Source organism: Podarcis liolepis (assembly GCF_965112155.1).
Source record: "Podarcis liolepis genome assembly, chromosome: 9".
In the NCBI taxonomy this organism is placed as follows: Eukaryota; Metazoa; Chordata; class Lepidosauria; order Squamata; family Lacertidae; genus Podarcis; species Podarcis liolepis.
The window spans coordinates 15,701,559-15,727,146 of record NC_139564.1 but is presented as its reverse complement, the minus strand read 5'-3'; the positions used below and the strand labels follow the sequence as shown (position 1 = coordinate 15,727,146).

Here is a 25,588-nt window from a genome sequence, read left to right as displayed (position 1 = left end):
CTCTTATTGGTGGATTTCAGTTTCTGGGTGCGGGAAGTGGGTAGCAAAGAAAGCAGATTCCTTTCTGCCTGATATCTGCCCACACCTTTCTTGGAGGATACCAAGATTTATGTCAAATGCTTTTCAACAGTCTTACTGTCTTACACATTTTTAGGGCTTCCCACCTATTGTGGGGGTAAGTAGTTTTATGCTTCTATTGGTACTAAGAACAACCAGCTGGAGTCTGCGGGGGGCTGGTTTGTGCCCCCTCAAAAATGTGCACCCAGGGCCACGGCCTCCCTGCTTCCCCCACTATGCCCCTGCCTACCGAAAAGGTTCAGTTTCTATGCCCCTCATCCACAGTCATGCTTGCCCCATGCCTTTCCCAGGTAAAACCTATTCTTTAGCTCAAAATCGGAGCAAAAACTCAACTTGCCATTTGCTCTGAGTGGTAAAGAATGGTCCCGTCCCCCTATGGAGATAGCAACGGAATAAGAGGGAAAGCTGGGATAGCTCTGTCAGTAGAGCATGAGGCTCTTAATCTCAGGGCTGTGGGTTCAAGCCCCTCATTGGGCAAAAAAATTCTGCATTGCTGGGGGTTGTGCAAGATGACCCTTGTGGTCCCTTTCAACTATTCAGTCCTATGATTCTATGCCCTAAGGGGAGGAAGCCTAAAGAAACCACTACAGCATATGCATGAACTCCCAAAGGCTTCCCCCAACATCTCCTCAAAAAACATAACATAGTATTATGAACAAATCATGGTTTATGAATGAGCCTCAGGGCTGAGTACTACCCACTCTCCTTCCTTCATGGCTTGTGTTAAGCCAGAGTTCCCCATTACATCTGAACTGATGAACTTTAACTGAATGATGGGATAAGAAACCATCCAGGGCTGTGGTGGATGAAGCTTTAAAAGATCATCCAAACTGGGACAGAGTTTTACCAGGGACCAGAATCAGACATTGGGAACAAGTGCTGTCTACATACTTTCTGTATAAGAACTTTTAACCAATGAAACATTACTTTCTTCAACAGAAATAGCATCCCAGCTGATATACCCTCCTGCGGTATGTACCAAATGTTTTGTTGGCAAATTCCATTTCATATCATTTATAGCTTTGCTGCTTTATGAAATGCTTAACTGTCAGCAAGCCCAAGGCACAAGGCTTATGTTTAATACTAGTATGCCAAAACCTGTACAGCATCCCGTCATGTGTGCCAACTTCCCTCACTTATTCAGGACACATTCCAGTGAATGTTTAAAAATGCTTAAGGCTACAATCCTATTGAGAGCAGGTTTGATTGTATCCCCAAGTAAAAATGCATAAAATTGGGCTGGGTGCCCCATGGCTTTCAGTGAAGCAGAAACCAATGGGATTTTCAAGGACTTTGCTTTGGCTGAATTGGAGAGCAGATTTGTAGCGCAATGAGACAAGTGACCAGGGCCAGCCCAAGACATTATGGATGTCCGAGGAAAACCACAAAAAGGCACCCCCCTCCCCGCCAGGGAAGAAGGGATGAGTGAAGATCTACATCAGGAACAGGAGGAGAATAATGATCTACATCTGCTGCCCCTGTGGGTCCTGCTGCCTGAGGCGGTTGCTTCACCTTGCCTCATGGGTGGGCCGGCCCTGCAAGCTTGTAAATCTCTGTCACACATCAAATCAGACTATTGGTCCATCAAGCTCAATATTGTATACATTAACTAGCAATGGCTCTCTAGAATTTTCAGGCTGAGGTCTTTTTCCTAACCCTATCTGGGATCTTCTAGGTACAAAGTATATGCTCTACTACAGAGTGAAGCAGAGTAGATTGATGGGATCTTGCAAAAAAGAGAGAAAGAGTTGTTGCCTATGCTTTTTAAACCCAGTTTAAGAGATTCGTTCAGCTTCAAATCTGATTTTGTGTTCTAAAGGTGACAGCAAGAACATGAAGGATGTGCTCCATGCCTGCTTTTACTTCCCTGCTGCAGTCTTCAAGCCACATTTGTATGCATCTTGAATGGCAGTTGTTTGCTTTAAATGGCTATAAGTAATAGTAAATTTCTTTTTTTGACAATGATACACCATCTGTCATCTCTTGTGAAGAATTGTTTTCACCTAATGCAATATAAAGGCATCAGCTTGTAATCTAAGCAGTGTTCATATTTGATTGGGTAAATGTAAGCACTGAGAGTTCCATTTTGAAATTGTCAAATTTTAAAAGAAAAGACCACGGGTTTTAACTATGGGTTTAAAGTTCATTACCACCACTAAAGATGATAAATGTATGAATGCTGCATTGTGTAACACATTGGTAGAAATGCATAAATTTTGGTTTGCTGCTCTGCCTCAGTGATTGAAATGTCTCGCTTAACAGATTTCAGTCAAATAGGTCACTTTCAATTAATTGTGTTTGAATTCCATTCCAAGCAATGAGAAAAATTAGTTATGACTAACTTAAGTCCCACGGTACTAAGATGTAACTAACAGTACCCAGCCCACAATATCTTTTATGTTTCTTGCTGGAAAATGGGAGGGGTATTCCCTTTAAAAATTGCATGAATAAAGAATACAAATGAGCACATCAAATTTATGTTTATGGTCTGTTTGGAGCAGAATCAACACATCACAATTTTTCACACCTCAGTATTTTGGGTTTTTCTCTTCCATGTAGATTCAGTAGCTTCTAACAAAGCCTAACCACAGTGCTGGCCTAGTTTGCACACAACAGTAAGCCGTGGTTTGCTTAATGAACCACAATTAACAATGTGTTATTCCACAAGTGACTGAACAAACCATGGCTTGTTTTCTAGCTGCAAAGGACTTGGCAGCTTGATGAATGTCTGAGGCCAAAAACAACAACCCCAAAAACCCCTATGGTTAAAGAATGGTGTTGCATTCTCACATAGTGCCAACCCTTGGTTAAAACAAATCAAGGTTCATAAGCTAAGGGCTTCATGCTATAAACAAACCATTGTTAAGCTGCTGTGCAGGATTTATATATAACACTTAATACAAAAAATTGTTCAATAAACCTTAGCATAAGGTGTGAGCCAGATGGTTTTATTATATCAGCATTTCCCAAACATTTGATATCTGGGTTAATTTTTCTTCCGGAATAAATGGAGGTCATATCACATTCAAAAAGATTAAAAACCAGCTCCCAGGATGATGAGCATACGTTCTCCTTACAATGACAGGATTTTGTTGGCATCAGTCTGCCTCGGGAGCCAACGGAGCAGTGTGCCTTTGGGGATGAGGTCAAGCTGTTGGATGATTGCAGTACCTACAGTAGCTGTAGAGACCAATGTGGTAAATACGTGTTTTGTTGTGGCTGGGGCAGATGAAGGTATCCAGTTGTGCTGCTGGCTTGAGTAATATTGTATTCCAGCATTTTGCCCTCCCATTTGTCCAGAGTCAGGACTCCGGGATGGAAGAACGATTGCTGGGCAATGGTGTTTTTGGGCCTGTCGGAGCAAAGCAAAAACAGGTAACATATGCAGAAGGCAAGGCATGCCAGAAACTGTGGCTGCTGTGTAATTTATTCAAAAGTCAAAGAATAAAACCACTTCGTTATGTGTTTCAGAAAATATTGGCAGCTTGACATAACAAATAGAAGGGTACATAATGAACAGCCATCCCAAACTTTAGCCAAAGGTTCATAAGAAAAAACTAAGCACTACAGTATAACCAATGAGAAGCTGGCTGGCATAAAAGGTTAGCGTTATTGATTTGTTGATAAGACTTTGTCATTACGGTTCCAAAGTATAATGACCTTTAGGCAGGCCATGGCATGAAGACACTCCAACAGTGGCTCGGAGGCAAAGCTATTCTTTAGAGTGGTCCAAGGTAGTTTACAATCACTTTGGTGGTAGAAATATTAAGTGCTTGAAAGCAGGTTTCTAAACTGCTGGTGGTTTCAAACAAGAATATTCTGTGACTGGAGTCCAGAGAGCTTCTGTTCAAACACTAAAACATCTAGTTCCTGTATATCAAAATATTCTCCAGTAGCCAAAACAGTGAAAGCTCAGCCAGTACAGGAAACGAGAATAATTAAAAGAGCTCCCACTTTTTTAAAAAATTGGAAATGGCAATATAAGATAAGCTTACTGGAGTGTTTCATTCCAATATGAGCTAAGCCTAGAGGTGTGTTTCATTCAGCCAAGTAAATATTTTAAAATATGTTTGTGTTGCCCTCTGTTTCCTCAATCATAGGCTCCTGGGTCAAATCCTATATTACATTTTCTTTGCGATTATACCAAAGATCTCTTTTCCCTTCTCTACAAATACTAGGATCAGTGTGGTAAAAACAACAATAGTACGGTGGCTTATTTTGTATGATGAACAAGAGATAATTCAGATTATGATTTAAAGATACACAATGCAACTCTGTGCATGGTTTACTCAGAAGCAAGTCCCTCTGGGTTCAATGGGGTTTATTTCCAGATTAAGTGCATAGGAACGCAACCTAAATTGCTTCCTGATTATGGCAATAAATATTAAGCGCAGACACTAAAGGGTTATTTCCAGAACATTAGATCAATGTCAGGAAGTAAAACTGATTGCAGCTGTTAATTTTTATAATTGTAAAATACCTCTCAACACTCCTGTTGATCAACAAAAACCACACCCTTATACATGTTTTTATTTACGTATAATGGATGCAGAATGTGTTCTTGAATACCTTAGCAATATTTCTTGATAGAAAGAGAGGGCACCGTGCAGCGTAAGCTAGACATTTAGAAGTCACACTGATTTTATTTTACTGGAAAATTTAATGGGGATTTGGCTTCACTTAAATTTGGCTGCTCATCCTTTGCGGCTTTAAGACAAGGATGAGGAAGCTGTGGAACTCTAGATGCTGTTGGATTACAACTCCTATCAGCCCTGCCCACTGGCACATGGTGGATGGGGTTAATGGGAACTGGAGTCCAACAAATCTGAAGGGCTGTAGGTTCTCCATCCATACATCAGTAATCTCATTCTTCAAAGCAGTATTAACACCTCATTCCATCCCTAAACTTCTATCAGCCATGTTTAGGCTTTAGTTTAGGCCTTGATCTCAGCCCCATCATGGCAAACCAGGTTATGATCTTCCCTCCAGTGTGCTCCTCTTTTCTCTGCTACGAGCTTGACAAAGTCAGCATGACTGGCATAGAGTTTCAGCTTTTCTCCAATGTCAACCCATTTCACTTTCCCAGCATCATCTCCTGCTTCCAACTGTAAATTCTCCATTGCTTCACCTGTTATGCAAAGAGAGATTCTGGCATTAGTTTGAATCCTTTTAACCTACAGCACAACCCACTAAATCCTCCACCAGGACTTCTACCCCATGACAGCTTCCATGGCAAAGGACATAAGTAAACACCGAATATTCTTGTGACAGAGGTTCTCATACTTTCTGTAGATTTGACAGCCCACCTTGTCCCAAGGAATCAGGCTTGAACACAAAGGAAGGGTGATAGCTCAGTGGCAGAGTGCATATTTTGCATGCAGGAGGTCCCAGGTTCCATCACTAACATCTTGATTAAGAGCTGGGAAAGATCCCTATCTGAATAGCCACTGCAATACTGAGCTACATGAACCAATGGACTGGTTTGGTATGCAGAAACATAGGAGTCGGCTTGAAACTTAAAGCAACAAATGATAACAAGATGACATTTTTTGTGCAATGGTACTCATGTGCCACTTAGTCATCAGGAAACTTTTTTTGGTTTTTAGTGTTGAACTTTAAAAAAAATAACAATCTAGCATAACAATGCACAAGTAAGTGTGCCAACAATTAGGCATTCAAGTATTACTTAAATTTCTTTTTCTGTCCTCCTCCAACTTCCTATAGTCAAGAATGTGGGGGGGAAATGGTTAGCAACTGGAAAAATAATTATTATCCTTCCCATCTTCTAACAGAGATGAGGAAATTGTGGTCCTCCAGTTGTTAGACTATAGTTCCCATCATCCCTGTCCACTGGCCATGCTGGCTCGTGCTGAGAATTGTAGTGCAGAACGTCTGAAGGCCCCTGGTTCCCCACCCTTGTTCCAACAACATGACAATGGGTGTGGCCACAAGGAAGGCAGCATCCCTTACTCACCAGTTTCATCATGGTAGTTTACGGCTTCTGTCTCCATCCAAGCATTGTCTGTGTTACGAGGATCATCCACATACCCTTTGTATACCTGGAAAGCCAAGATACAGGCTGACAACTGTCCTGTTTACTATTTGGGCTCTAGCCCAATTAAAGAAGTCTTAGGCAGATAATCACGTGAGTTTGTCAACTAAATAAATCTACAAAAAATGTGCAGCTGAGATGGGAAATTTAAAGAAAAAAATATTTGTTTTTGAATGGTGCATGCTTAAGTCACACCAGGTATCGTCTTGGAACAAGGGAAATGCCATTTAATGTATGCTTGCCACTGGCAGTTTTTAAAAGCACTTTTCTTTAAAATGTACTAAAAACGGGGTGGAGAGAATGTTGTACAGATTATTTTAATCAGTCCATTAAAGGTTGTTATACTTCCTGCTACCAAAAGCTGCTTAATAAGAAGCTGCTACTCTTTGAAATGTAATTGAAAAGAGTTCCATCGACCTTCGCATGTAATATTTAATGGGCTTGCAAAATTATAACAGGAGCAGAGAGGGCACTCACCACAAAGTAATCTTGACTGAACAGCCTGTTCAGTTGTTTCTCCATCTCTTCCTTCTCAGCCTCAGTTTTCTGTAAGGAGTTCAAGGCCTCCTCGCTAAATTCTCTCTTTAGTGCAGCCGACAATTTTTCCCCTGGGTCTACCATGCCCTAAAATAAAAGGTTGTCACTTGTTACAACTTCCTTCAGAGCCTGGATGCTTTCCCTTTGAGGCTAATCCCACCTTTGTTGGGGAGGGCGATTGTCAGAGCTGCTTGAAGATCCTAGCTCACAGAGGATCACGCTAGCCAGCGATCATTAAGTAAAAGTCTTTATTGAATTACAGTTTCCATTCTCACGCTGCTGCGCGCAACTCTACGTCTAGTAGCTAGATCGGCGAAGCTCCGTCTGAGTCTCCGCCCCGTGTGCACCAACTTAATATCCTAGCCTTGCTCCACCTTTTCCGCCTGACTGTCCTCCTCTGGGTCCCTCTACCCCCCGGGGCTTCTTCCCTCCGGGATTCTTCTGACGCTGACCCGGACCCTCCTGCCTCCTTGCGCCGGGCTTTAGGACCTGGTTCCCTTTCGGGGCTGCTTACTGCGCCGCCTTCCTCTGCATTTGAACTTGGCGCGCGCGCCCAACCTTCCACTTTCCTCTTAACCGTTTCTTCGCTCCCCGATGGAGGTGTGGCCACTCCTGACTCATGCCCTCCCTCCTGTGGTGAGCTGCCAGCGCTTCCCCCCTGGCTCCCTTCCTCTTCCCTGCTTCCTGGCGGTGACGCTGGTCCCGATTTCCAGCTGCTCCCCCCTGAGTCCCCTCTGGCTCTATCTTCCTGGGGTGCCCCCCTAGACTCCCCCCTTGCCCTGGCCACTGGTGCTCCTTTCTGTGAATCCTCTGATTCACTGGAAAGACTAGGAGATCTCGGGTCGTCGTCATCACTCATCTTTTCTTCTGCCTCCTCCCCTTCGCTCTCTGTTTCCTCCCTTGCCCGTGCCTCTGCTTCTAAACCCCTGACATCCATCCCCCCCTCGAAGCCCCCCATTCCCCCCTCCCCTCCTTCCGGTGCTGGAGCTGGGGGCTGCTGTTGCAAAGGGACGAACGTCGGATATCGGTCGCTTCCCGTGGCGGGCCTCCATCTGAAGTCTCCCGGGTCTTCCTCCCTGCTCTCGTCGACGACGGTCACCTCCGCTTCCATCTCTGTGCCGCCGTGCTCGAAACCAGGGTCGTCCCCGAAAATGTCCATGTCCGTCTCTCCCTCACTTCCTCCTGGCGGCGTTGCTCGTCCTGAGCATTCCAGCCACTTTCTGCGGAACTGCTCCTCTGGCCTATCGTCCCACCAATACGAGGGTTCTGAGGCAGATCCCGAGGGTGACCCCTCCGGGGAACGGACGTCTCGTGTCGGGTCCTCGTCCGAGTCGAACCCCCGGAACGTGCTGGCCGAAAGCGTGGGCGTGAAAAACCAGTCGTCGAAAAAGTCTGCTGGCATGGGTCTATGTGGGAAGAGGGCATGAAACTCGTCTTTGAGCAGAGGTTCGTCCAAGGCGTAGCCCGGCACCCAGCTGTTCGCACTGGCCGGGGTGCCCTCCTTGGCGAGAAAGTATTCTACCCCCTCTTCCCCCCACCTGGAGTCCAAAATCTCCGTGACTTCGTTGATGCGCTCCTTCTGTGCCACTCCCGCGTGCCCTGTTCTGTCTCTGACCGGACTCGGCGCCGTTCCGGGTTCCTGGAACCTGTGCGGTGCCTTGTAGGGAGTGAGCACCGATCTGTGGAATACCGGATGCATTCTGGAACCCTCCGGAAGTGCCAGTCTGAAAGCTACCGGGTTGACCTGCTCTTCGACTTGGTAGGGCCCCAGTTGTTTATGCCCTAGTTTCTTCTTGGCCAACGACCTGGCCGGCACTGCGTGGGCTGCTAACCAAACCCAGTCTCCCACGTGGAGCTCTTCGCCAACCCTTCTGTGCCTGTCCGCTTGTACCTTGTATGCGTGCTTGGCCAGCTCCAGGTGGCGCCTCAGCTGATCGTGGACTTCCTGCAGCTCCGACGCGAACGCACCTGCTGTCTGCGGCTCCCCCTCCCCCATTCTTTCCAGTCCCGGGAAGGTTCTGGGGTGCCTCCCGTTGTTGGCGAAGAACGGCGTGACCCCCGTGGACACGTGCTTCGTGTTGTTGTAGGCGAACTCGGCAAGCGGCAGGTAATCTACCCACGTCGCAGGCTGTTGATTTGCATAACATCTCAGGTACTGCTGCATGATGGCATTGACCCGCTCCGCTTGCCCGTTGGTCTGCGGGTGTCTCGCCGATGCCAGGTTGATCTTGACGTTCAGGAAGCCCATCAGCTTCTGCCAGAAATTCGAGATGAACTGCCGCCCCCGGTCGGACAGAATAGACCGTGGCAGACCGTGAACCTTGAACACGTGGTCTATGAACAGTTTGGCGGTTTGCTCCGCCGTGGCCACCTTAGCACACGGAATGAAATGCGCCATCTTGGAAAACAGGTCCACCACCACCAGCACTGCCGTCTTGCCCCTCGAGCTGGGCAGATCCGTGACAAAGTCCAGGGCCACCCTTTCCCAAGGTTCAACCGGAGTTTGCAGCGGTTCCAACAGTCCGGCCGGCGGTTTGTGCACTGGTTTGGCCCTCTGGCAGGTGTCACACCTCGCCACGTAGTCTGCGACCTCCCCTCTCATTCCAGGCCACCAGAAATCCCTGGCTACTAATTCCACCGTCTTCTCCTTGCCAAAGTGCCCGGCCGTGGGCGCGTCGTGCAGCTGCTGCAGCACCTTGGCGCGAAGGTCGTCTCCCGGCACGAAGATGGCCCCCTTACGGATGAGCAATCCATCTCGTAGCTGGAAACCGTCGGCCGCAGCCGTGCCCCTTTGCACCTCTGCCATCTTTGCTTGCGCGAAGGAGTCATCCTGCAACGCTCGTCGCACCGCCTCCAGGTCCACGGTGGCCGCGGCGCACGCCCATACTGTTGGTGCGAAGATGTGCATGGCGGCCGCTGGCGTTGCGTCCTCCAGATACTGTGGCTTACGGGAGAGGGCGTCCGCCATGATGTTAGTGTCCCCCGGGACATACTCTATGCGGAAGTCGAAGTTCGCAAAAAACTCAGCCCAACGTATCTGCCTCTGGTTTAGGAACTGTGCCGTGCGCCAGTGCTCCAGATTCTTGTGGTCCGTGCAAACCTGCACCGTGTGCTTGGCGCCGATCAGGAAGTGCCTCCACGCTTTGAACGCTGCATGAATGGCCAGCAACTCCCTGTCCCAGATGGTGTAGTTCTGCTCGGACTTGCTGAGCTTCCTGGAGTAAAACGCTGCCGGTCGCCACACCCCCTGCTGGTCCTTTTGCAGCAGGACCGCCCCCACGGCTCTGTCCGAGGCGTCTGTCTCCACCCTCATCGGCCTGCTGGGGTTGACGTGAAGCAGCTGCTCTTCCGACGCGAAGAGACGCTTGAGTGCCTGAAAGGACTGCTCCGCCTCCTCTGTCCAAACGAACTTCTTTTTCTTGGAGCTAAGCGTGTCTGTGATGGCCGCTGTCTGCATAGCGAAGCCCTTGATAAACTTGCGATAGAAGTTCGCAAAGCCGACAAACCTCTGGACCTCCTTCCGGTTGCGTGGACTCTTCCAATCCAATACCGCGCGAACCTTGGCGCTGTCCATGGCGAGCCCCTTGTCAGACAACTTGTAGCCCAGAAAATCCACCTCCGTCACGTCAAATTGGCACTTCTCCAGCTTGGCGTAGAGCCTATGTTGCTTTAGTCTGGTCAGCACTTCCTTGACGTGTCTGTCATGCTCCTGCTGCGATTCCGAAAAGATCAGGATGTCATCTAAGAAACAGACGCACGTCTTGTAGAGAAGTCCCGCCAACACGTGATGCATGAAAGCTTGAAAAACGTGGGAGCCATTTTGCAATCCAAAGGGCATAACTCTGTATTCGTAGGTACCCAGTGGCGTGAACATGGCCGTCTTCCACTCATCTCTCTCCCGCATACGAATGAGGTTGTACGCCCCTCGCAGGTCTAACTTGGTGAACACTTTTCCCTTCCGCACCTTCGCCAGGAGGTCGTCGATTCGGGGCATGGGGAAGTCCAACGGCTTGGTCCCATTGTTTAAAATGCGATAGTCCACGACCAGTCTTTTTTGGGGCGTGTCTCGCTTTTTAACAAAGAATACTGGACTGCCCCCCGCTGCCTTGGACTCTCGGATGAAACCGCGCTCCAAATTATGATCTATGAACTGTTTGAGTTCCTGCAGCTCGTCCTCTGACATGGAATACAGTTTCCCCTTAGGCAGCGCCACCCCCGGCAGCAGGTCAATCTTGCAGTCATATGGTCTGTGAGGGGGTAGCCTGTCTGCCTCCTTCTCGCAGAAAACTTCCAAAAATTCTGCGTACTTGTGGGGAATCGCTTGCAGCGTGCCTAGCAGCAGCTGTGACTCCTCTTCCTCTCCTTCCTGCCGGGGCACGATGCAGTGTTCAGCACAAAAGGAAGAGCCGAAGATCAGCTGCCTCTGGTACCAAGCCAGCGTTGGGCTGTGCTTGTCCAGCCAACTCATTCCCAATACAATGGGCGTATCCGATAGTTGAGTGACATTGAAGCTGATGATTTCTTTGTGATTTCCAAGTCGCATCGCCATGGGCGGCGTCTGCTTCACCACTTGCCCCCCTAGCAACTCCCTGCCATCCACCGTGACAACCTGCAGGGGCAGTGTGGCCGGCAGCAACTGTATAGCGTGCTTGTCGACAAAGTCCTGCCCTATAAAGTCCGCATTGCTGCCTGAGTCAATGGTGATTGGCACGTCAACGGTGATTCCATTGGGCAGCTGGAGAGATGCGGTGAGCCTCACCACTGGTTTGGGCGGGAGGGGGTTCACGGGCTGTAAAACCTCTGGGGACTGCGTCACTAACACGTCTGGCTGGGCCCCAGGGCCTCTTCCTCCAGCCAGACTGCGTCGTTTCCCTGCTGTGGTCCCCCTTGCTGCGTTGCTGCAGTCACCATTGCCGAGGCTGCAGTAAGCTTGTGGAGCCTCTGGGGACACTCTTTTGCCATATGCCCTGGCTCCTCACAGACGTAACACTTCCTGTTCCCTCTAGGAGGCTTCGCTTTCACTGCTGCCGGTGCTAGGGCTCTGGTTGCTGACTGAGCCCTTGCACCTCCAACCTCCATAGGTTCGGCTCCTCCTCCTGGCGGAGGCGTGGATTGCGCCCGCGCTGCTTCTCTGGGAAGGAAGGAGGGGCCCCTGGCTGGTTCGCGCCCTCCACGCCCTTCGTCCCTGCTCCACGGACGTCCTTCCAGCCTCACCCCCACTGCCAGTGCCCTCTGAACGACCTCCTGGGTGGTTCGGGGTCTCTCCCCCCTCGCGATCTCATCTTTAATCGAGTTGTGCAGCCCCTCCCAAAAGAGGTCTCTTACAGGAGCCGAATCTCTGTCCCATTCCAGGGCACTGACCAAGGCGAAAAAGCGGGCATGATACTGCCTGACGCTGGCCCCCCCTTGTCTCAGCCCATGCACCTCCTTCCGTGCAAGATCCACGTCAATACTTGATAAAAAACACCCATCCATCGCTTTAATAAAGGCATCTGCATTCTGGAGCGCCGGATCCTTATCTCTCCATAAATTGCGTAGCCATGCTCTAGCATCCCCATGCAAATGAGACATGATGAATCCCACTCTCTCTTGCTCATCTCTAAAGTCTTTATGCAGCAGTTGCAGTGCGCACAGTACGTCGGCTCTAAAGTTGGGATACTGTTGCAGGTTCCCATCGAAGTGAGAGACCAGCCCGCCTGTCCGTCTCGCCAACCCAATTCCCTCCTGCCGGGGTGTCTGCTTTGTCAGCACGTCTAACCTGACCTGGAGATCCCTGCAGGCGGCAGCTGCCTCCTCCTCTCTCTTCCTGGATGCGAGAGCCTTGGCGTTCAGTTGTGCCACTGCTTTTCTGAGTTCCTCTATCTGCTGCTCAGCCGTCATGTCGTCTGCCGTTCGTGAGCTCGCTAGTAGGCACCTGTTTCTCTCCCCTCCTCGAGGCTGTAGATGCCCACAATACTGAGACGGAGCTTACTGTCAGAGCTGCTTGAAGATCCTAGCTCACAGAGGATCACGCTAGCCAGCGATCATTAAGTAAAAGTCTTTATTGAATTACAGTTTCCATTCTCACGCTGCTGCGCGCAACTCTACGTCTAGTAGCTAGATCGGCGAAGCTCCGTCTGAGTCTCCGCCCCGTGTGCACCAACTTAATATCCTAGCCTTGCTCCACCTTTTCCGCCTGACTGTCCTCCTCTGGGTCCCTCTACCCCCCGGGGCTTCTTCCCTCCGGGATTCTTCTGACGCTGACCCGGACCCTCCTGCCTCCTTGCGCCGGGCTTTAGGACCTGGTTCCCTTTCGGGGCTGCTTACTGCGCCGCCTTCCTCTGCATTTGAACTTGGCGCGCGCGCCCAACCTTCCACTTTCCTCTTAACCGTTTCTTCGCTCCCCGATGGAGGTGTGGCCACTCCTGACTCATGCCCTCCCTCCTGTGGTGAGCTGCCAGCGCTTCCCCCCTGGCTCCCTTCCTCTTCCCTGCTTCCTGGCGGTGACGCTGGTCCCGATTTCCAGCTGCTCCCCCCTGAGTCCCCTCTGGCTCTATCTTCCTGGGGTGCCCCCCTAGACTCCCCCCTTGCCCTGGCCACTGGTGCTCCTTTCTGTGAATCCTCTGATTCACTGGAAAGACTAGGAGATCTCGGGTCGTCGTCATCACTCATCTTTTCTTCTGCCTCCTCCCCTTCGCTCTCTGTTTCCTCCCTTGCCCGTGCCTCTGCTTCTAAACCCCTGACAGCGATTATCATTATAAAAACCATATCAAGAGGTGAGGCAGGGATGATATGAAATGTGATAACGGCAGATGATACTTTAAAAAATGAAATACAATGGAGATATCTGATGACAGATCTCTCGACATGTCAGTTATGTCCTTACTCACAGCCTAATATGCCATGTAACAATGAATAGCCAGCTGCTGAGTGTTGTAAGTTTTTCTGGGTGTAGCTCAGGGGTGAGGAACCTCAGGCGGGGGGTGGGGGGTAATGCAGCTGTTCAGACCTCTCTATCCGGCACTCAGAACTTTCCCCAGACTGCCACCACTCTCTGCAAGCCACAGTCCCCACTGGCTCTGCTTTAAACCCATGTTTTTGCCTGGCTGCAATGTGCCCTTGAACTGTGACAGTACCTCTTGCTCATCTGGATGAAGGAATCACAGAATCATAGAGTTGGAAGGGACTCAAGGGTCATCTAGTCCAACCCCCTGCAATGCAGGAATCAATACAGAGGGGTACAGTGGTACCTCGGGTTAAGAACTTAATTCGTTCCGGAGGTCCGTTCTTAATCTGAAACTGTTCTTAACCTGAGGTACCACTTAAGCTAATGGGGCTTCCCGCTGCCGCCGCGCCGCTACCACGCGATTTCTGTTCTCATCTTGAAGCAAAGTTCTTAACCCGAGGTACTATTTCTGGGTTAGCGGAGTCTGTAACCTGAAGCGTCTGTAACCTAAAACGTCTGTAACCTGAAGCGTCTGTAACCCAAGGTACCACTGTATGTACAGGAGCTAGTGTGCGGCCCTCAGAAGGAAATGTGGCCCTCAGAATGAAAAAGTTTCCCCTCTCCTGGTGAAGATTTTAGTAATCCTTCAAATGCTTAGCGAGAAAGGGAGCTGTGACACACACACAGAGTCCTTTGGAGACCAGCACATTTTTTAAAGCCAATTCTGTCAATTCTCTCTTCTCACCCCTGGAATGGCCCATTCCCCGCAGTCCTTCCTTTTGATTGCGATGAACTGCAAGATACTTTTGCCAGATGCTGGGTGAGCTACTTTATTGCCACTGCCGTCTCTCTTCCACCTGCAAAGAGTAACAGGGGAAAAAAGATTAATCTGTGGTTCAGCTCAAGACATGCAGGAAAATGCCACTTCAGATGTAACATCAAACCATAGCTATGGCCCCAATGCCTGCATACTTCCCACTCACACCACATGCTCAGATTCTCTTGCTTGCAATTTAGCTGCAAGACACAATTTGCTGCTACTTCTGAACCATGTTTCGCCGGATTTTGTTGCAGTTGCAAATGTAAGGCTTGCTGCTGAACTGGAAGTGAGGGAGGTAAACAGAGGAAATGAAGAGAAGAAGGAGAGAGTGTGTGAGCTCTGGGCTCATTCATACAGTTCCACAGTTTGGTATTCTGTCTGAACCCACCCAGAACATTGGAACTGAAATGAATGTGGAAACCTTGGGTCTGCTCAGCAAGGATGCATTGTGGGGGCTCAGGCAACATAGCAATTGCTTCCATATAGTTTTTTAAGTCATCTTAAAGTAGAATTAGAAGCAATATCATGATCAGCATTTTTAATATTTCACATATTGACTTGAACGTAAAATATTCCCATTTGACATCATCTGGAATGATATTACTTACTTAGTTACAAGAGGATCTGCAGCATGATTTGGTCCCCAACGCCCCAAGAGACCTCGGCCCACTAATCCTGTCCTGCCTACAGGATTCCTGAAAAACAACAGAGCACAAATGAATGCCTGGATATGATCCAAAGGCCCACAGAACTGAAGTTCCACATGGCCAAAGAAGATTGCAGCTCATCTTTCTTGAACAGCAACGCCCCCTCTTAACCAAATGCCACTTAGCACACTACTTTTGAAACATGGAAGCCTTTCAAATGCAGTCTGTGATACAGAATTGGGAGCGGGATGGATCTGCTGTTCAAAGACCAAAACCCTACTGGGCATGTCTAGCCTCTCTGGTGCACCCAAAATAGGTCTTCGAAGCATATGTATTTTAAAAAATATTTAACGAAACAGTGTTATGACAGTGTTATAGCAGGGGTTCCCAAACTGTGGTCTGTAGACCACCAGTGGTCTGTGAGTTTCATTCAGGTGGTCCGCGGCATGTCTACATTAAGTATTCATATTGATTTTTAATTGCATTTTAATCGTTCATCTTATTTTTCATATCTTTTTGTTGTATTACAATGTAAGGGATGAAAATAGTATTATTATAAAATACTATGTAAGAAATAAAAGCAATTAAATACAGCATCTAGCACACTGCATTACGATTGCTACAATAGGCGGGGGGGCGGATGATTGGGAACAAATGGCTTACAGGGTATTCAAGATTTTGTTAGAGATGTTTTTCTTATATTCTCATTTTTTAGAATGCATTTTAAAAGCATGTAATAGTTTCAGTGTTTTCTTTTTAAATGCTAAAGTCCTGAATATAATTTTCTGAGGAATAAGAATGTATAATCTGGTTTACATGCCTAATGCACTATCAAGGAGTTTACATTAAATACACAGTTAAGAAAAACATTATCAAGAACAACTCATGGAGCTATGAAACAGCATGAGATAAACCTTTTCTTCCTGCTTCATTCTTTACACTTGGGCCACATAACAACCATTACTTTGCCTTTCACATAATAGCAATACTGGTTGAAGTTATGCTCTTTTAATTGTCTTTTAAACCCATGGTCCTAATGGCAATCAAGGCTTCAGAAAACAGCTTCAGAAGAGTTTTAACTTGGAAACTTGCAAATATGTATTGGACACACATTTTAGCAGACAGGCAACCAGGATTCTGAACCAGTGAATCAGTGCTGACCTCTTAGGTTATTTCCACTAAGGTATGTGATCAGATCAAGACCTTCACTCACAGACTTTTGATGCATGCACAAGCACCAACGCAGAATGTCAAATACCTGGGCCTCTCATTTTCCACGTGATAGAAACCATTCTGGCTCCTCCTCTCCACTTGCCCATCCTTCTCGTTGAACTTTGGAGAAAAGTTTTTCACCCTTTTCAAGAAAATAATAACAAAACTGAAATAAACAATTTTAAAACCCTTCAATGTGCATTACCAACATCCCAGTTTCTATGGAACTTATTTCCAATGTTAGCTGTATTCAGGATCACAACCTGGCAGCCCAATCCTATCTGGTAAGATGTCCTTTACTGTAATCCTTTTGCCCTATCCTCAAACTGTCTATCAGATTCTTCAGTCTGTTTTCGCATTACTGTGTGTGCTCTTTAGCTTGCTCATTTCATTTGTGCTTCTCTGTGATATCCATGTGTTTGGCATGAGTTTGTGTGCCAACTGTTAGAAAAAGTTTGTGGTGTGCAGGTATGTAGGGAATTAGACTTGTGTTGGGGTGCTCTTTTTGGGATGGTTGCAGGGCACATGCCATCTTTGTCTAGCCAGGACCTACCTAATGCAATGATGAAGGGCAGACTTTCATTTTTCATTGCTTGACAGATGCCAGTTACAGACAACTTAGTTAAAAGCTTAGCATGGACAGCCTAGAGTTTCGTGTAGGTGGGAGAAGCATTCTGCTTTCAAGCATGTGCACATCTGACCTATCTTTTTTAGACAAAAGCTGTCTCCTTCTCTAGCCCGTACATAAAGAAGTTTGTAGCCCAAGGCCAGTGCTTGTTTGGCAACAATTTGGCAGCTGCTTGATTGCTGACCGGCTCTTGATTTTCTCACAGTCAGAGAGCGAGCGGTAAAACCTCTAGTTATTTAATGGTTCAAAAGAATAAGCCATAATGACATCAATTTTGCACTAAACAAACAATGCTAATATTTGGCTTTTTTCAAATCATGCTTATTTTTAGCATTGTGGCTGCTAAAATCTGGGGACACTAGGTAGCTGTGCTATATGAAAATGGCAAAGTTCTTCCCTGTGACACAGCCAAGTTATGTTGCTAGGCTCAGTTGTCACCCTGGCCTGCAAATAAGCCTTCAGTACATGCAGGACAATGCATGATAAATTCCTCCATTATGTAAACCAAGAGAGGACTAGATTTATAACTTTGCTTCTAGTAAAGTAAGACCTTCATGCTTCGATTTGTCACTTGGTGGTCTGGAATTAAGCTAGTAAATCTCCTTAAGGTTTTAAAACTGCTTTGAGGGTTTTTGTTTTTTACAACTAAGTGGTCTATACATTTTATGAAACAAAATAAATAAAAGGTGGTAGTTTAAAGCTACCAGTGTGGTATAGATGGTGCTGGATGGGGACTCACGGCAACTGTTTAAATTCTCCCACAAGCATGCAATGATTTTTTTGAACTTCTTTAAAAAATGTGTTTTCTACCTTCCAGAACCTCTGAAAAAGGGCATGCCACAATAAATATATACAATATCAAATGCATGATAAAATTAAAGAATGCATCCTTTACTTTTGCATTTGTTGATTGTGAACAAGCCCTACAAATTTATAAAGTGCTTAACTTGGGTACTGTTGGTAGCTTCCCCAATCCCACCACCCCATATCAAAATTAAACACTTTGGTTAATTTGTAGGATCTCAGCACAATTCCTCTGGAATTGTATTCATGCCTAGTAATACGTTTGCTATTACCAGACGAAATAAGATAAAGGAAGCACCTTATCCAAAGCTGCTGCTATATTTAAGTTTAGCTGCTAGTCAACAGCTGGAAGGATTAAGTGGCAGTGCCAACTCACCAAGCAGAAGGGAGGGCTTCCCCCTTGAGCCTTCATTATTCCCTGCCACTCTCACCAAAAGTGTCATGGACTTTGAAGACGCTGGAACTCAGGACGAAAGGGAAAAACGTCCTAAGAGGAAGGCACGTTTGGCAAACTCTCACCATGATCGACTCCCACCCGGAAACCTATGTCCCCACTGTGGAAGGAGGTGTGGATCCAGAATAGGCCTCCACAGTCACTTACGGACTCACTGTTAAGACCGTGTTCATGGAAGACAATCTTACTCGGCTACGAGTGATCGCCAAAGAAGGAAGAAGATGACTCCCTGCCACTGTCAGAAAGCATGTATGCATTAGCAAAACTTACATAAAATATTTGCTGCCCTTGATATAACTACAGTTAGAAGTGCAATGAACAGAGCTGGATTTTTACGTGTCAACGAGATTCCAAAATTTACCCTATAAGTGCCAAAATCTGTACAGCAAGCTATTTCCACAATGGTGAGCTTAAGCACTGCATATTCTAACTGCAGCATTTGTGGCTCCCTTAGTCCAAAATTTAAGTCCCATTTAAGTCTTGGGGTATAAATAACCTGAACTGGAACTGTATTATTGCTTGTTAGCTGCCCTGAGCCCGCCCTTGGCTAGGAAGGGCGGGGTATAAATAACAAAATTATTATTATTATTATTATTATTATTATTATTCAGCAGCCTCCCTGGAGAACTTAATAACTGAACACAACTCCTCTTTCAACAGTTTCTCTCTTATAACTAAGAACGAAGGCAATATATGGTCACATTCATAAATATTATGCCCACCATTTACTTTTAGTCAAGCAAAAGCGAAGTCATTCTCAAAAACAAGCCCTCCCCTTTTACTGCACCCCATTAGTCAACCAACAGTGCTCACCCAATTTCTGGATCTGCCCATTTAGGTCCTGCCAAAACAGATTGTGCTGTATATTCCACAGGGCTGTAATCCTCCCATTCAGTTGACCAATCCACCTTATCGTTGGGAACTCTGCTGCGCTCAATGTTTGATCCTGGATATGGGGAGGTCCTTGCTTTGTTATGCAAATTTTCTCTTGCATCTTTACAATTCGACATTTTAGCAGCCTTGCTGTGAAACCAACTTTCTGAAGATGGGCTGTAGAAAAATAGAAGGAGTTGCACACAAAGGGGAAAATAAACTTGATGTAATGCTGTGCGTTGCAGGATTGGGACATTTCATACATAGTAAATTGCACACAAACACCATCAATATCACAGCCATCCAGGAAAACTCCACATCTTGTGTGATTTAAGTGCTAAATAACCAACTGTTAAAAATGTGGGCAAGTGGGGAAAGTTCATCCTCCCCCAGGAGGATGGCCCAGTCTGTTGAAAATGAGATTCTTAATCTCAGGGTCATAGGCTCAAGGCCCAAATTGGGCAAAAGATTCCTGCATTGCAAGGGGGTTGGACTAGATGACCTTGCGGTCCCTTTCAACTCTGCAATTCTATAATTCTATGAAGGTGGAAATTTCCTTACACAAGCTGTTGACCTATCAACCAAACTGTAGTTTCATCACATTGTAAAAATAAAATATCAAGTATGGTGCTCATGGGTATTATAGGGGTGGCATGGTGAACTTTTCTAATGCTCGTTTGTTCAAAGAGGGGGGAAGGTGGATGGGGACACTTTAGTAAATGACTTAAATAATTTGCAAAAAAACAAAACAAAACCAAGGAAAGGGAAGGGCCGCGTGTGGCATTGCCTCCCCCCCCCCATGCAGCCCACGCGCCCCCGTAGGCATGGGGGGCAGCCAGAGGGGTCCCCGTGCCACCACCCAGCACTCTGGGGCATCAGGGCCCGCCTAGGGAAAAGGATCCCCTTTAAAAGGGGATCCTTAAATCCGTTTCCCCCCCTCCCCGCTATCCCTTGGGAACCCTGTCGCGGGGGGGGGGAGGCCAAAGGCCCCAGGCTTACCTTTGGAGCGAGGAAGTCCTTGAAGTCCTTCCAGGAGAAGCTCTGGAGCCAAGTGAGGATTCCTAGGTAAGATCCTCCCTCTATTGTGTGGGCAGGTAATCCCTCCCCTACCTGGCCTGGTCCCCTTGGCAACGCTTCCCCCAGGTGGGATTGGACAACTGACTGAGGTAGGCGGAGACCTCCAGGTATCCCACCTGAGGGAAGGCAAAGCCAAGCCTATGCTGTTGGAGCCGCTCCAGATCTAGGGGCTGCACGCGTCCACGCAAAGGGCGCCCCCCATTTTAAGCGGGGAGCGGTCATTCCTTAATAAATTATCAGGTTTTTTTAAAAAAAAATGAAAATGAAGAACTAAAGTACATTTCTAGTTGTTTTAGTTAGGGAGATACATTTTTTTAAAGGCAATATTGCTTCCTCTGCTACTGAGCCATGGGTGAGTGATGATAGGATTGCAGCCAAACCACAGTTACTGAGAAATAAGGAGGTGGTATAAAAGCAGAGACATCACCTTGCCAACAAAGGTCCGTATAGTTAAAGCTATGGTTTTCCCAGTAGTGATGTATGGAAGTGAGAGCTGGACCATAAAGAAGGCTGATCGCCGAAGAATTGATGCTTCTGAATTATGGTGCTGGAGGAGACTCTTGAGAGTCCCATGGACTGCAAGAACAAACCTATCCATTCTGAAGGAAATCAGCCCTGAGTGCTCACTGGAAGGACAAATCGTGAAGCTGAGGCTCCAATACTTTGGCCACCTCATGAGAAGAGAAGACTCCCTTGAAAAACCCTGATGTTGGAAAAGATTGAGGGCACAAGGAGAAGGGGACAACAGAGGACGAGATGGTTAGACAGTGTTCTCGAAGCTCCCAGCATGAGTTTGACCAAACTGCGGGAGGCAGTGGGAGACAGGAGTGCCTGGCGTGCTCTGGTCCATGGGGTCACGAAGAGTCAGACACGACTAAACGACTAAACAACAACAAATGTGTATAAAGGTTAAAATGCACACCGAAGGGAAAACTCACCATCACCATTAATGAACACTGAGTATGATCAGTAGCCATGGAACACTGAATGTTAGTTGGAAAAGAAAGTCAGCAAAGGACAATTAGGGGACAAGGGAAAGAGGGAATGGAGTATTTTGGAGGAAGGTGTGGTGGCTGGAAACCTGAATAAGAGCACTGCTTTTAGGCGGCGAGAATACACTGCAACGTTTTGTTGCAGGCTCCATTTCCGCTACGCAGTTGTTTCACCAAGAAGCAAACTTGCTCCCAGATTTCAACATTCTAGCCAAGGAGCTTAAAGGTGCTAGCTAGAATAACTCAGAATTCCTTATGCTTACATTTAAAATGTATAAAATTAAAATACATTTTATTAATTTTCCATATCAATACAATTAAGTCGGCTGTGAAAACTATTAGGCTACCAGCATTATCATTCTGACATTATTCCCCACACATCTAGGAGCCCTTGCTCACTGATCTATGTAGAAAGCAGGAGTGTAATATTAGATCTTGGGACAAATACCTGTAGGCTAGATTCCTGGCTGCTTGAAATAGTGGGTAGAAGTAAGTGCAGGAAGAAGACTTAGCAGCAACAGCAGTTAAAGTCACAGTGAGAGAAACCACGGTAACCGTCCGGGCCAGGAAACCCCTTGCCATCCCATGCAGTAAGCTCAAAGAGAAATGCCCACCAGTTGTGGAGCAACCTGGAAAGTCAGGAAACCAAATAGAAAACATCTTAGCATAGTATGTGTTGATCCTTCTCCATTCCCCGCAAGACAAACTGACAATTCACTTCACAATTTATACTTTATACAAATTATGGGGCGGAAGGCAGGTATTGTTGCGAATATTACGGTACATAAGACTTGCTACCTTTATTTTATGTAAACTCGCCCCCAAGATTCGGCTTGTGTGGCCGAAGATAAAACACATTTTTGCATTTTAATCTCCACAAGTATTGGCTGTTGCATTATTTATCTAGGACAAGCCATTTTGCAAAATACACCAACGTATGAGATGAAATAAGACTGCACTGCAATCCTATTTTTATTTTCACAGGAGTAAGTCCCACTGAGTTAAATGTGTAGCAGGAACCCCCCACCCCAATCATTCTGTTTGCACAAACTCCACACACACTCACACTCACACACTACATACGCCACATTTCTGTTATAAATTCATAGAAAATCAACCATATATCGGACTCCATATGACAAGGACTATCAAAGGGGGGGGGTGACTTGATTCTGGTCAGCCATAATCCCTTCATCATCCCAGCACATCCACAGGAGCCCTGCCCAGTTGCTATGTCAACCCTGATAATCCCAGACAGAAGACAATCAAAATCACAAAAACTTGCATATGGGAGTGGATTCAGCACAGACTGAAACAAAGGACAATGATCAGATCTTCCCTCTGGGGGCAGGAAACTGCAAACTCCCCTTTGTCTCCTGGAAGTGACTCATGGGCAGGGGGAAAGGAGGAACCAGCCAGGTGACAGGACACTCAGGTTACCACCACAACTCCTCCCTCAACCCCTCCTTTCTGTAATGTATGCATGATGTCAACCCCTCCTTTCTGTAATGTATGCATGATGTTTCTGGGGGTGGGCTTGACCTGGAGGATGGGAATTTCAAAAGTTTTTATAAGGTCTTGCACACCATCTTTCTGGGTCTTTCCTCTCTCCTGCAAGTGAGGGGAATACCCTGTTGAAACAGTTCAATAAAGGCCAAGCCTACAGGCTGCTGTTTTGCTCCAAGTTATCCTGGTTGGTGTCTTTGTTTTTGTCCAAGGGAGCCCTCGGATTTTTCCGGTAACAAATGGGAGACTGCATCTTGGTTTTTGTGGCAATTAAAGAAACCATTCGGATTAGAAAGCACTGATTTAAATCCTTAACATTAGTCAACATTTTTCATTGACATATCACAGGGTTGGACTGTCGTCCCCCTCCCCCCACCCCAAAAAGTGTATTGCAGTTTTTACGTAACTGTTAAATTGTGTTTACAACTAGGCAGAACACTTGCAATTATATTAGTAGGAGTACTTTATAGCTATAGGCATTGAATTATATTGTGACATTTTCATACTGGGTACCAGGGCAAAAAAACTTGTGCTTTTAATAGCTGAAGAGGAGAGGACATTCTAGCAAGTTTAGCTTTTTCTGCGCCTGCACTAAAGCTGTATCTGGCAACATTATACACCTGGCATCATAACCAGCAGGGTGCAGGTGGCAATATTCTTCTACACATGTATTGACGGTTCAGAAACATTTTATTACAGGATAAAACCCATAAACAAACAAGGCTGCTTTACTATATTCGGACAGGCTTGCTTTGACTAGCCAGTCAACAACTATTTGCATTTTTTTTAAAGGATGTCTTATGTTTTTGCATTGTAAAACACCCTGATATTCATAACATTGTAGCGTTCGAAGGATCCCAACACCCCATGGTCATTTAACTGAGCCTCCTGCAATGCTGAAATCACAGCCAAAGAATCCCTGGTGGTCATCCAACCTCTTATTTTAAAAAACTCAATGGAGTTTTCTTAAGGGGAAGCTATTCCTAATGTTTAGTCAGACTCTCCCTTCTTGTGCATTTGAGTCCATATCATCATTACTGCTGTATATTTATTTACACTCCGCCTTTTCCCCTGACTGAAGGCAGCTTACAAATAAAAAATAAGAACAGCTAAAAACATAGGGGTTATTATTGTTATTATTACTAGGTGTTATAGAAACAGTTCTGTAAACAAATATCCATTGAAGTAACTATTGCTATATATTTATTTACGCCCCACCTTTTTCCTTGACTGAAGGCAGCTTACAAAAAAAAGAACAGTTAAAAACAGGATTATTATTATTAGGTGTTATAGAAACAGTTCTATAGACAAAATATCCATTGAAGTAATTATTGTTATATATTTATTTACGCCCCGCCTTTTTCCTTAACCTGAAGGCAGCTTACAAAAAAAAAGAACAGTTAAAAACATAGGATGATTATTAGGTGTTATAGAAACAGTTCTATAAACAAAATATCCATTGAAGTAACTATTGTTATATATTTATTTACGCCCCGTCTTTTTCCTTGACTGAAGGCAGCTTACCCCCAAAAAAGTTAAAAACATAGGGATCATTATTATTATTGAGTGGTATAGAAACAGTTCTATAAACAGAATAAATATCCACTGAAGTAATAGCCGAGGCATAAATACGTTTTGTTGTTTTATCTTTTTTGCTCTGAGGTGTTCTGTTCTGATTTTTGTTTTTCTATGAAGTGGTGCATATACCGTAAATCTTAGGGAAATATGAAATTCCCCACTCAGCCGTTAAAGCTCACGGGGCTGCCTCCTGTCAGGCGAGCCTACCTCGCAGGGTCGTCGTGGATTAAACCGAGGGCTTTGCGCTTCAGAGGAAAGGGAGAGCTAGATCAATGCGGGTTTAGATAAGAGCCGCGTAACATTTGTCCCGTATGTATACGCGTCTCTGCATACATATTTCTAGAACCGAAATACAGATCGCATCTCATTTATTTTTGACATTCGCGTTATCTATATAGGAAAAAAAGCGCGGGAACTGGCGAGGGGGGGAGAGAACCGGCCTCCCCTCCCCCTCTCGCTCTCGCCTCAGCACTCACCCCCCGCAAAGCTTCCTCTCTTCAGCCCTTTTTTTCCTCCCAAGCCGCCTTTGCCCCCCGTCAGTCAAATCTCTGCTCCGTGATTGGCTGCGACGGGGACAAAAAAGAAAAACTGTCGCCGCCCTTACCCAATGGGCCACGTCCGTGTGGCCTTTACCCCGCCTCCCTCCACCCCTCAGGGAAATGAAGCCAGGGGATTAGCGGCGTCTCGTTCGCCCCGCCTATTCTGGATGGTCGATAGGGCAGCGCGGGTGGCGATGTGTTGACGTCGCCTGTCACCTTTCCTCGAAAAACAAAAACAAAAAGCGCTTCTACGTCACACGTCGCCCGTATTCTGATTGGGTTTCAGATGAAGGAGAGGCGTCAGGCCTTTACCACTGCCCTCTCGCCTTTCCACACATAGAGGTAGAAATATAGACTCACACACCATCCAAGAGGCTGAGAATAAGCAATAAATTAATAGGGAACCGCATAGGTCGGAACCCATGAGGATTTCCCTACATTGCAGGGGGTTGGACTAGATGTCTGTGGATCTCTTCCCGCTCTACAAAGCTACCCGAGAACGGTCTGCCAAAAATTCATGTTTTGCGCCGCTCTACATTTTTCCTACCTCTATGGTCCCTGTGACGAACGTGGCAAATACTCTTAAAGGGATATCGCCCCAGGTCCAGTTCACAGAGAACTGACACCACAGAGATAGGCAGCAGTAGAGTTACTTTACCAGCAAAGGTGTCTGCGCTGACCAATGGGCAACATTAGAATCATAGCATTGTTGGAAGGGTACCCAGGGTCATTTAGTCCAACCCCCTGCAATGCAGGAATTATATAAAATGCATTAAAAACCTTGCCCATAATTACCATAAAAACAGCATGGCGTCAACCCTTTCCTTAAAACCAGTTAGTTCCCAAAAGCCTGTTGGAACAAGAAA

The 25,588-nt window shown here is 46.4% G+C and overlaps 2 protein-coding genes across 7 annotated transcripts in view; one reads left to right on the top strand and one right to left on the bottom strand.

Annotated features, from left to right (window-relative positions):
- LOC310685981 (uncharacterized protein) overlaps window positions 1–2,552 on the top strand; it is a 41,026-nt gene extending 38,474 nt beyond the window's left edge. Inside the window, exons 9-11 of the mRNA XM_083459140.1 lie at window positions 155–175; window positions 1,018–1,049; window positions 1,898–2,552. Coding sequence (XP_083315266.1) covers window positions 155–175; window positions 1,018–1,023 — 27 coding nt within the window. The 3' untranslated portion in view covers window positions 1,024–1,049; window positions 1,898–2,552. The remainder of the gene's footprint in view (window positions 1–154; window positions 176–1,017; window positions 1,050–1,897) is intronic.
- Window positions 2,543–25,026, bottom strand: NUDT9 (nudix hydrolase 9). 6 transcript variants are annotated; one of them, XM_083458958.1, is made up of 9 exons: window positions 24,975–25,026; window positions 24,660–24,746; window positions 18,971–19,207; window positions 16,318–16,413; window positions 15,021–15,107; window positions 14,338–14,449; window positions 6,608–6,754; window positions 6,053–6,137; window positions 2,543–5,206 (listed from the first exon to the last, which is right to left on the bottom strand). In XM_083458958.1, exons 3-9 carry the CDS (start codon window positions 19,165–19,167, stop codon window positions 5,013–5,015), a joined length of 918 nt encoding a protein of 305 aa, XP_083315084.1. In that variant the 5' UTR covers window positions 19,168–19,207; window positions 24,660–24,746; window positions 24,975–25,026; the 3' UTR covers window positions 2,543–5,012. The 6 variants fall into 6 exon arrangements, with proteins under 6 accessions (XP_083315084.1, XP_083315081.1, XP_083315080.1 ...); XM_083458955.1 differs by lacking the exon at window positions 24,660–24,746 and adding an exon at window positions 21,548–21,728 and having other exon boundaries at window positions 24,788–25,016; XM_083458954.1 differs by lacking the exon at window positions 24,975–25,026 and adding an exon at window positions 21,548–21,728 and having other exon boundaries at window positions 24,660–24,753.
- Between the last annotated feature and the right edge of the window lie 562 nt (window positions 25,027–25,588).